We start from the raw sequence: 12358 nt of genomic DNA on the forward strand, positions 1-12358 counted from the left end.
CCCCATTCCTTCGGATCGTCTCGTAACAAGTCACCTGGTATCCCATCCGGCCCAGCTGCTTTTAATGGGACCAGGGACTTAATTACGGCCTCCACCTCCCTCGCGGTAAAGTCATCACTGCCCCTAGCAAGAACATCATCCTCCAGGGAGAAAGACTCACTAAGGACCCCTTCAGGTTGGGAATACAGGGCCTCGAAGTGGTTGTACCAGATCTGGGCGGGGATTGTACACGTAACCAGCGATACGTCTGGCCTATTCCTAGTTCTAACCAAACTCCAAAAGCACCTTGCATCCTTTCCCTTGCTTGCTGCCAACATGTCTTCCCAGAACTTCTCCTCCCACTCCTTTTTCGCTGCCCTTAAGGTGTGGGAGTAGTCCTTCCTTGCTACCCTGATTGCTAGTTGGGACATAGATTTAACAGCCCCTATCAAGGCTTTTTTCAGGGTCCTGCATTTTGTTGTGTACCATCCCTGTCTATTCGTGGGTTTAGTCCTATTAGTAGCACCAGAAGAGCTTGTGGGTAAGATGAAAAACTTACTTAGGGCCCTGGTTAGATCACAAAAAATCTGCTTGGCCTCCTCAGGCACATGGGGCAATGAGCCCAGATTACTCTGGGCTGCAGCCAGCAGTGCCCCTATGGCTGAGACTTTTTCAACAGACAAGACAAGCTTGGCCCACTTCAATCTCCTCCCACAGTTAGATACACTGGCCATCTGGAAGTTGGATCCCGACAGAGGATGTAATCCAGCCTTGCCCCTGAGCCACTCAGGAGATAATACAAGAGAGAGAAGATTATGATCGCTCTCAATGGTCTGAATAATCTCCATATCACTCAGGGTGCTCCATAGGCATACGTCGAGAAGAATGTAGTCTATTCTAGACGTATGATTGGGCCGATTATAGGTGTGTGTACCAATCAAATCAGATTTGGACCTCCCATTGACCGCCCTCAGATCAAATTCCAAATTGAGGGCGTTGATCTGCAACGCCACTTGTGACCACCTTTTGATGGGGGTCAGAGCCAGGGCCGGAATCCCCTTTCTCGAATCCTCCTCTTCTATGCCTAGCACGTCATAAGGGCCTAGGGGCTCGAACGTACAATTTAGATCACCCGCCACCAAAGTGCACGATTTTCTTAGCCGCTGCCTAAGGAGATCTTCCAAAAGAGCAATGGTGGGTGATTGTACGCCTCCCCTAGTGCCTCTAGCATAGATGTTGAAAATATCTAGGAGCAGACATCCCCGTGAATCCTTTAACGTGATGTTGAGGATGTCTGGTGAGTTTGTAGGGTGCTCCTCCACCCTGCAATCTAGGGAGACAGCAACCCAAATGAGGAGACCACCCGGAGGGCGACCCCTCCCTGACAAAGGGGAGACAGCTGGAACAAAGTGGGATGAATATCCCACCTTATGACAGGGCTCCTTTCCCCACGTCTCCTGCAATATACAGATGGAATATCCCTCCACAAGAGCGTTCCAATCAGGCAACCCCAACTTCCTATCGATTCCCGCGATGTTCCAGCTGAAAATCCTAAGGACTGGATCCGCCACAGCTGGATCACCGCCGGAGTCGAGGCCTCCTCCCACCTTCAACGGGTCCTGGGTCGTTTGGCTGCCAACCCCACCTTGCCTCCCGGGAATCTGATTACTCTCTTGTATGGGGGTGGGGACTGCCATACTCAGAGGGAGTATACCATGGTCAATGGTCAGCCCTCTCAGCTCAGTGACATCACCTGAACCACCAACTCCGGGGACCTCCCCAGCGATGCCGTCGGTTCAATAACCCGGTGGTCTCCACCCTGGCGATGGCCAGGCTGCCTGAGGATAGAATTGAGGGTTAACGGGAAATTCAGAATAGGCGGAGCTATTGCTCCAACCCATGCCAAATTCTCGGCCAATCGGGGGGTGACTGATCTTGGGTAAAAAAAGGTTAGGTCCACTATGTCAATTCCCGGCCCCCCGGAATTAGGTTTGTATTTGCAAATAGTTTGTGCTACTCTACTATCCCTGAAATTCACCTCGACGCAGTCTCCTTCCAAATGCTTGTGGCCATGACCCACCCAACCCACCCTTCTGGCTCCTATAATTGATCCATCATGGCCCCTAGGAAGGGGTCTGTTGGACTCTAGCCAGTGCAACGTTTTATTTGTTAAGGCTTGAGGGGATTCATTTTGATCAGCCTTCAGGGTGGGTACATTTATAAGGACAACAACATAAGGGTGACAGTCTGGGGGTAAGTCCATAGGAGGGGATATTGGGGCAACTTTGGGTAGTGGAATTTTTGGGACAGCTTTTGTTGATAGTGTTTGTGGGTGGATAGGAGCAGGATTATTATTCATAGTTTTGGCTGGACAAGCCTGACTATTAACTTTACCTTTACCTTTACCCGTCCCCTTTGGTGTTCCCTTCGATTTAGCAGGACCACTCTGACCCGGCAACTCAACCCGGGCCGGCTTCGTGCCCGGGACTTTAGAGGGCTTGGGACTACTTGGATGGACTTGCGTTTTTTGGCCAATACTCCCAGAGGTAGCCACAAGATGCACTGAGGGAATATTGTCAGTCAACTGGGGAGTTACCAAGATAGCCGCAGAGGGTACAACAGGCAAAGCCTGCTGGGGCTCTGCGGTTTTCCTGTTTCCAGTGGGCCCTCCTTGTCCCTCTTCCCTTATCCTAGAATGTAGTTTAATGAGTGCTTTCAACGAAAAAAAGCTATCTAGGGTTGACTGTTCAAACCTGTCTATCCTGTCACCCAGCCCTGTTACTCTGTCGACAATCGGGGACAACAATGTTTTCAGCAATTGCTCGATTTGTGCAATAGAAACAGGGACACAGGGAGCTGGTGGCTGGTAACTAAAAAAGGGAGCTGCACCTGCTTTTTCTAGGTTGGGACCACTCCCCTTGGTAGAAGAGGAGGGATTGATCGAGCCCAAACCCTCACCCGTTTTAGTACCTATGTCCTTAGTCCCCTGTTTCCTTGGTTTCCTGCTCAATTTCAAAGAGCTTCTTTTACGCGGGCTAGCAATCCTTTTCCTTTTGGTGGTTACAGGGATATTTCGAGCCAACAGCGGGGTGCCTAGTGACTTTGGATTTTCCACTGTGGGGGGAGAACAGGCAGGGCCTGCTATGGGAAGAGGGGATGCAATAAGAGACAAGGCTGGATTACCACCGTCCTCAGAAGGAGGTATGGATGATTCAGCCAGCCTCTCCAATCTATCGATGCTAGCCCTCAGAGATGCAACCCTCGATTCATCAGAAACATGAGGTGTGGCTAAAAGGGGAACAGGGTTACATACAGGTGACACTGCCTGAGCTAAAAGGCCCAGGGATGATCTTTTAGACGGGTGAAAATCTTGCGAAAGACGCCGCTCCGTCATTACAATCTCCTTCTCTAAGACGGCTGCAACCCGTGTAATGAATTTGTCCATAGTACCTATAACGCTACTGGGTCCCGCCTCCCCCCCTCCCCTCAAGCTCTTCCCCGAACGGGTAGACATTAGTACAGACTGTTAGGAAAGAGCAGATACTCTTATTAGCGTAAGAATGCCAACCGGGTCTGGAGTATCGAGTTGCGATATCAGAGGGGTGGCCCAGCCCAGCCTCAGACAGCCCCTGACTGCCACAGACTGCCCGCCCTTTGCCCGGGCTTCGCTCGGCGTTCCGCTCGCGTTCCGCTACGCGCCGGTCGTGCTGTTAAGTAGAAAGCGTTGCGGGCGGGGGGCGTGGTTTCGAGGGGGCGCGGCCAAGATCTCTGAGTCTTTGCAGGGACTCCTGGTCAAGCGAGTCCCTGCCTCGCACCGCCCTTCTCGTAGTCGCAGAGTGTTCCTCCTCTCCTCCCTGGTTCGCCGCAGGAGCAACACCAAAGCCCCTCGCTTCTGCCCGCGATGCGGCACCCGCGAAGCGGGTGCGGCGAGGAGTAGCGGGAGTAGCGGTATCCCTCGGAAGTGAGGGATAAAGGGCAGGCCAGGTCTCTATACAGCACACAAACCTCACGGGTCCTCGTCAGGTAAGCTCTCCCCATGAGGTGAATATTTAACATTGGCACACGTGCTTTAGAATTTAGGTATTGAGTTTAGGACCTTTCCAATTCATTGGCTGCGACAGACCGATCCTGACGGAAATATATAAGCTACAATATCAAACGTTTTTCTGTTACTACCGATATGTGAAGTGTACTGAGCTTCCCAGCCTGGTGACCGGTACTATTTAAAGCATGTGAATCTATGCAAGATACCAGTACTTGCAAATTGTAGTTACTAGTAAATAGCTAGTACTTGCTTTGCCAGGTTGATCTTTTGAAACCTATGTGGATCTCAAGTCTTTGTGCAAGGTTCAACCAAAGCTCCTCAGGGTGCACACCAGGATTGGGAACAACTGCTTCCCTATAGTGTCGCCATTTAAAAATGGTTGTGGTCTAAAGACACATATTGCTGACATGTTAGTAATTCTAACAACAATATTTCTTTCTAGTGATACACTTGAGAGCAAAGTGACGTTTCTCAGACAGTTGTCAATATGATGCTTTTGTACATGATCTTAGGAGTTGGTAGAGAACCCTTCCATACTATAGTGATACTGATGTTTCTATCAGTGCATGCATCAGCATCTCTAGATGTACTGAAATTGCATGCGTTACCACCACAATTAGCAGAAGCGACGACGGGATCTGGTTTTTCTTCCCATTTTGATGTCCGGGACTCAAGAAAAATTTCAGACCCTCTTTCTGTCCCTCATCCCTCCATAAGTTTCCCCAAGTTTTCCCTACTGGAAATCAAAATTGATTTCTAGCCTTTTGCAGTCATAAGAATACATAAAGCGCATTTGATCCAAATATGTGTAAAGTAATTTTCCAAAGACAGCCTGACACAATTCGTTACCTTCAAAATTCGATGTCTCGGTTTAATTACATGCTACACGATTTACAGCCAGATCCCTAAACCACCATGTTGCGTAATTTTCATTATGAAACTTATGTAGATGTAATTTTCAACAATGAGATGACCGCAGGATAGATATAAATTACTGGGCTGGGTTCACAGATGTAAAATGCTCTAGGGAAGGGAAACATTGATGATGTGGTGCTAGGCTACAGGGCTCGTCTGTATGCCTGCTTTAAAGGTATTTTAAAATGCCCCATTGGCAAGTTAACCTGAGGTGATGATTGACAAGTTTTTCAGACATCCTCAAATTGAAAGAAGGAGCACAAAAAATATAAGTGATACATATAACCAATTCAATTTCCACAAGTGATATTAGGAGATATTTCTCCCAGAAAATAGCTTTCCAACAAAGTTGTTCAGTTCTTTTAGATTTTTATTCGGATATCTTGTTGGTGTCAGTCAGCATCCAACCATATTTCAATACAAATATCATTAACAGCCAACGCGTTTCGCCCCCACATGGGACATCATCAGGGCTGTAAACATGAAAGAAAATATATTATAAACTGAATAAATCAAATTATTCTCAAAAGATATACACATATAATCATCCTCTTTAATACTCTATTACATCTGCCTATTGAACAATCTAAACAAAAGAACACCACAGTCTATGCATTTCAAAAAAGATCGGAAGGTAGAGAACATTTGAAAACTCTCAATTATTAAGAGAACAAACAGAATTGATGACTCATTATTATCCATTACTTTCTACGACTCCGGCACAGTATGCATCATATGTCCTATTATTAACCAAATACTTTTCTACATCCGTGACAGTTCAATCGATTGTAAGGATACACATCTATCTAAGTCCTCCTATATCCCTCTGTGGACATCTTTACTCAAAGCTCATCCTGTTCCAAAATTAGGACTATAAAGATAGGACTAGGGCATGCTCACCTCGTGTGAATCGTTCAGTGAGTTTGTATTCCTCAGACGCCCTAGTCGACTCTGTCCCTTCTAAATTGCACTTCTTCATCCACTTATAAACTTATGAACTGTAAATTCGACAGGGCAAATAATACATATAATAAGTCCTCAACATCTCCATCTTTCCCCTTTATTTATGTGTGCAACAGTCTCTATGATGAAACTAAAATTTAAACTCTTATAAGTCCTCTCAAAAAAGACATTTTTTTTGTGTGTATCCAAGCTAAATAAAATATTGTGTCCCACGATAAGTATTTCTGATTACATACCTATTTAAAACTTCGAGTCCTTATTCCTTATTGGAGATGCACAATCTAATTTCATATCCTTTCTATGGATCCCCATTCATCATTCGCTCACTGTGAAACCAATATAGGCAAAACCATAAGTCAATTATAATATTCTGAAAGTAGTTCCCTAGTCTTAAACATAATATTTCAAAAGGAAACATACCTTTAAAAGCTCAATCATATCCATCCAATCACTATTCTCCTGTAGCCAAATCTATCTTAACTTCCCTTTTATGTCAAAGTCCATTTTCTATTACAAAATATAAAAAAACAAAAGGATTTAATCTCAATGGGGAAATCCAAAATCCAATCTTGCAGCAATCTATGCTATTACTACTGTCCCTCAGCCCGTCATTCATTCTTTAAATGACATACCTTGTGCCAAATAACAGTAAAAATCACGGGTCGCGACGCGGGTCCGGCTTCTCGGCTCGATAAATCCAATCTGCAACTTCAACTTGTAATTCCTACGTTTTTAACTAAATTCTAACCAATCAAAATGTATGCTATCAAGTGTTAACCAAGTCTCCCAATCCCTGCTCCAAAGACCATTACCTCCCTGGATTGAGTAGCGTTTCCTATCAGGTCCGCTACTACCGTCTCGCGCACATTAGCATCTCGACCAATTGAAATGATTCCTCTCGTGAAACCAATTATTTCCAGTTCCGTATACCGCCGTATTAAAGTGTCGAACCAATGCAAACCAGTTCCCTCTCTGGTCCGCAGTTACTAAGGCCCCGAACAACCAATCCGGGGCTATCTGTCCTCCCTTCTTGATTATCCACGTGTATTATCAGTTAAACTTGCCGCTACCATCTCCGCCTACCATGACGGCATCATATCTATCTTGGTTGCTACTAATAACCTTCCACTATGTGACTACATATTTTCCATGAGAATTACTCCATTCGACGAAAATCCCTCAAACGCATTGCTATCCCTATTGATTCTTTTAGTGAAATATGCGATGTCTGTGAGTACTGTCACCTTTACTCCCCTATGTCTAGTGTGCAGAATATCAAAAACTGATGCTTGAGATTGCTTTAAATTAATTTACATAATCGCTGCTTCAACTCATTACTGGTGCATTTCACTATACCAAGAAGTAATGCAGTTCTGAATCAGTGTTTAAGCCCTTGGTCACCGTCCTGCATTTACATATCCATTTAGCCTCAGCCTGCCTGATTTTGAGTTCCCAATCCCCGCCTCTAATATTCTGTGTTATCTTTTCAATCCCATGGAATCTGAACTGATTGTGCAACTGATCGCCATGTTTAGATGCCATATGTACATATAATGGTGACCTAATATCCTGATTGACTGCTCGTTTGTGTTCTTGAATCCTGATTTTTAAACACTTCTTGGTGCTACCAATGTACACCTTCTGACAGGAACAAACAATTGCATATATGACCCCAACCGATTTGCAATTAATAAATTCATTAATCCAATATTTTTTGGGACTGTTATATGAAAACATTTTGGTTTTGTTCATACCTAAATCGCACACACTACAGCTCCCACACACAAAGAAGCCTTTCGGAGCAGGTGGTAACCAATTAAGGCTGTTACTGCATTCTGGACGTAAATAATTTCTGGAGACCCTTTCCCTAATGGTTGATCCTCTCCTGTATGTAATCACCGGTTTGTCCCCTACAATGTCCAATAGACCAGGGACCCCCTTTAGTAGACCCCAATTTCTATTAAGTGCTTTTCTCACCTGGTCTTTTTCAACACAATATGTGGTTATAAAAGTCATTCTCTTCATTTGCTTAGGTCTATCCTTCTGTATTAAAGTGTACTCCCTTTTGAGTTTTAACACTCTTTTTCTTGGGCTTTTGCCAGGTTCCGATCATTATATCCTCTCCTACTCAGTCTTCCCCGTAATGTCTCTATTTCTTGCTCAAAATCCCTATTGAGACTGCTATTTCTGCGTGCTCTGACCATCTCCCCATAGGGCAGCGGTCTTCAATCTGTTGGGCGCGACCCCCAGGGGGGTCGGTGAGTCCTGGGAAGGGGTCGCAGATTCTGCAGAGTGCAGTTCCTGGCATTGGGCTGATCGAGGGTGCTCACGGAGGAGGCCTAATTCACACCGAGGTGTGAAAAACATCAACGCCTCATTAACAAGTAAAAGGTCTTTTAAAGACCTGTCAAGTACTTGGGTGTGACTGTGTGTGTGTGTCCCTGAAGCTGTTTCAGCCGGGCTCACATACACGAGCTGGGGGGAGCTGGGGGGGGGGGGGCTGGGGGAGCAGGCTGTAGTGTAGCCCTTTGAGTTCAATGTATGTTGCGCGCCTGAAGCTGTGGGTCCCGTGACACGTCCCCCGCCCCCTGCAGGGAGGCACAGAGATGCCCTCCCATGAGCGGTAAAGAAGAAGGAAGACGACGCAGAGAGATACTGATCCCCCCCCCCCCCCCCCCCCCATGAGAGAGGCACAGAAAAGGTGGGTGGATGAATGATGGGTGGATGGATGGATGTAAGTCTGAAGGATGGATGGATGTGTGAAAAGGTGGGTGGATGAATGATGAGTGGATGGATAAATGAAAGGGTGGATGGATGAATTATGGATGTATGGATGGAAGGATGAAAGGGTGGATGGATGAAGGATAGATTGGTGAAGGATAGATGTATGGATGGAAGGATGAAAGGGTGGACGGATAAAGGATGTATGGATGAAACGGTGGATGGATGTATGTATGGATGGCTAAAAGGTTGCATGGATGAATGATGCATGGATGGATGTGTGAAAAGGTGGGGGGGATGAATGATGGGTGGATGTATGGATGAAAGGGTGGATGGATTAAGGATGGATGTATGGATGGGAGGATGAAAGGGTGGATGGGTGAAGAATGGATGTATGGATGGGAGGATGAAAGGGTGGATGGATGAAGGATGGATGGGAGGATGAAAGGATGGATGTATGAATGGATAAAAGGTTGCATGGATGAATGATGGATGGATGTGTGAAAAGGTGGGTGGATGAATGATGGGTGGATGGATGGAAGGGTGGATGGGTAAAGGATGTATGAATGGATGGAAGGATGAAAGGGTGGATGGATGAAGGATGAATGTATGGATGGAAGGATGAAATGGTGGATGGATGAAGGATAGATTGGTGAAGGATAGATGTATGGATGGAAGGATGAAAGGGTGGACGGATAGATGTATGGATGGAAGGATGAAAGGGTGGACGGATAAAGGATGTATGGATGAAAGGGTGGATGGATGGATGTATGGATGGCTAAAAGGTTGCATGGATGGATGAATGATGCATGGATGGATGTGTTAAAAGGTGGGGGATTAATGATGGGTGGATGGATGGATGAAAGGGTGGATGGATGTATGGATGAAAGGGTGGATGGATGATGGATGATGGATGGATGGATGATGAATGTATGGATGGGAGGATGAAAGGGTGGATGGATGGATGAAGGATGGGTGTATGGATGGGAGGATAAAAGGGTGGATGTATGAAGGATGGATGTATGGATGGGAGGATGAAAGGGTGGATGGATGAAGGATAGATTGATGAAGGATAGATTTATGGATGGGAGGATGAAAGGGTGGACGGATGAAGGATGTATGGATGAAAGGGTGGATGGATGTATGGATGGATAAAAGGTTGCATGGATGAATGATGCATGGATGGATGTGTGAAAAGGTGGGGGGATGAATGAGGGGTGGATGGATGAAAGGGTGGATGGATGAAGGATGGATGTATGGATGGGAGGATGAAAGGGTGGATGGAGGATGGATGTATGGATGGGAGGATGAAAGGGTGGATGGATGAAGGATGGATGTATGGATGGGAGGATGAAAGGGTGGATGGATGTATGAATGGATAAAAGGTTGCATGGATTAATGATGGATGGATGTGTGAAAAGGTGGGTGGATGAATGATGGGTGGATGGAAGGGTGGTTGGGTAAAGGATGGATGTATGGATGGAAGGATGAAAGGGTGGATGGATGGATGTGTGAAAGTGTGGGTGGATGAATGATGGTGGGATGTGATGAGGTCTAACATGCGCATTTATGGTTGTCAAAAGTTGATGATGAGGAGTACCAGTTTCTAGAAACTTTTGTCGGAAGGGGGTCCTTATGCCTAAAAAGGTTTTACAAGCGGATCTCAGCATCAAAAAGTTTGAAGACCTCTGCCATAGGGGATGCCTGAAATTACAGAAACGGGGTGAAAACTATCAGCCCTTAGGATAGAATTGGTGGCAGTACTCTTCCTGAATAATTTACTTCCAATTCTGTCACCCTCCACCATTAGTTCCACATCCAAAAATTCCATTACTCTGTCACTGTGATTGACAGTAAGCGTGACATTAAAGTCCCCTACTGAACCTCTCCCTATCAGAAAAATATCGTCAATAAAACTGGCCCAAAAAAGGACCTTGTGCCGCTTTGCTCTAGGGAAGGGAAACATTGATGATGTGGTGCTAGGCTACAGGGCTCGTCTGTATGACTGCTTTAAAAGTATTTTAAAATGCCCCATTGGCAAGTTAACCTGAGGTGATGATTGTTTTTCAGACATTTGACTGTGGAAGGCATGGACAACGTGGAGGGCGTTTTGTAAGTTCTTTAATTTGTTTGAATGCCTTGATAAGGTGTTGGCTAAAATGGCCAATAAAATCTGACGTAACGAATCAAGCATGTCAGTCTCAAGTTCATTTTTGGAAGAGGTAAGTGGAGATGATTCGAATTTATGCTGTTTTATTGTCAATGTGCTTTGTGATCGGATCCTCGTGGCCAGGATTTCGTCTGCAATAAATATAATCTCCAAAATATTGTGTGCAAAAACATCGCCCCATGTGGGTTAATGTTAGAAAATCTACACCCCGTGGACCGATATTTTTGTAAACGATATTTAGGACGCAATATTTTGCCAGTTGATATTTTTGTAAACGATATTCTGACACACCCGTACACATGGCATGCCTTGTTTTTATTTTGTAGAACGTAGCGGACTTCTACTTTCCTGAATGTTGCCCCTGATGGACCAGACCTGGCTTCACAAGTCTAACTATGTCTTTAATTTCTGTTCATGGTTCATAGTGTGGAGACGGTTATGAAGAGTTCACTCCAATTGATCAGAAGGCCCTCCTGCAGCAGTGCTACACAAGCAAGGCCTCCACCTCCAGCATGCAGAACAGTGCAAGGAAATTGGAAGCTGTAAGTTTTGAGTATCCCAAGTGCTGACTTACACTGTATTGAAGTGTTGTGCTCCTCCCAGCGATCTGGATACTCTCTGTATTACAACAGTTTTGGGATTTGCTAGGTAATTGACTGAATTTCTGTGGCATTGCAAAACTGCAAAGCTAACTGTGTGTGGAGAATTAGTGTGTACGGAAATATCAGTTTCAGGGAGTTACTTTGGTTGGACATGCGAGCTTTGAAAGTATAGAAGAATGAAGTGGTTACAGTCAGAGAAAAAATGGTGTTGTAGTGACTTTTGGCAATTGCTTTGGTTACTCTTGGACGCTAATTCCCATTCGTTCTGATGTCAAAAACAGGCTTCACAGTGCTTCAGATCTCATGGTCTTATGGTGTCTTGACAAGTTCTTAACCTCCTTCAACTAGACGCAAACCCAAATCTGATTTAAATACCAAACACATAGGTAGTACATAGACTTCGCAAAGTCACAGAGCCTCACAATTTGTGGTATCCGGCTGAGAACAAAGCTACTGTTTAAAAAGTGATCATCAGCCATAAAACAATACAATTGCATAACATCTACGTACAGGGGTGCATACATTTAAAAGCATGTAATTAATGTGATGCTGTTGGAGGAAAACATCTGGTTCAGCTGGAGTTGCTAGAAACAAAACTGAGGGGTACGTTTGGCCGCAGACAATTGGCAAACAGTTTACGATCTATGGCTGTAAATCCCGTTAAGTATAATAGGCAAACGTGGTAGAAACCACTGTGAAAGTCCCCCATATTTTTTTTTAAACCCAAAATTCTCTAGAAAACACACTACTGGAGAGCTATGAAGTACGCGTCTCTACAAAAGCCCTTCAGCAATTGTACCCTGGTTCGAGAGAAAGTTTTATTTCTCTACACAATGGCTTTCCTGTTGAGGCTGACTGATATATCTTTGCCTATGGGTTCCAAAGATGGCTGCTCTTTGTGCCCGCAGAATTGGATATTGGGACATTGTGTAACTATGCAAAGCTTAACAGACCATTTTAGTT

General features: G+C 45.1%; 1 protein-coding gene across 3 annotated transcripts in view; it reads left to right on the forward strand.

Moving 5' to 3' along the window:
* CAPS2 (calcyphosine 2) overlaps positions 1-12358 on the forward strand; it is an 887654-nt gene that overhangs the window by 292485 nt on the left and 582811 nt on the right. For all 3 annotated transcript variants that reach the window (XM_078678143.1, XM_078678133.1, XM_078678152.1), the window contains one exon: positions 11219-11335. In XM_078678143.1, coding sequence (XP_078534269.1) covers positions 11219-11335 — 117 coding nt within the window. The remainder of the gene's footprint in view (positions 1-11218; positions 11336-12358) is intronic.

This window comes from Lissotriton helveticus, chromosome 1_1 (genome assembly GCF_964261635.1).
Source record: "Lissotriton helveticus chromosome 1_1, aLisHel1.1, whole genome shotgun sequence".
Lineage (NCBI taxonomy): Eukaryota > Metazoa > Chordata > Amphibia > Caudata > Salamandridae > Lissotriton > Lissotriton helveticus.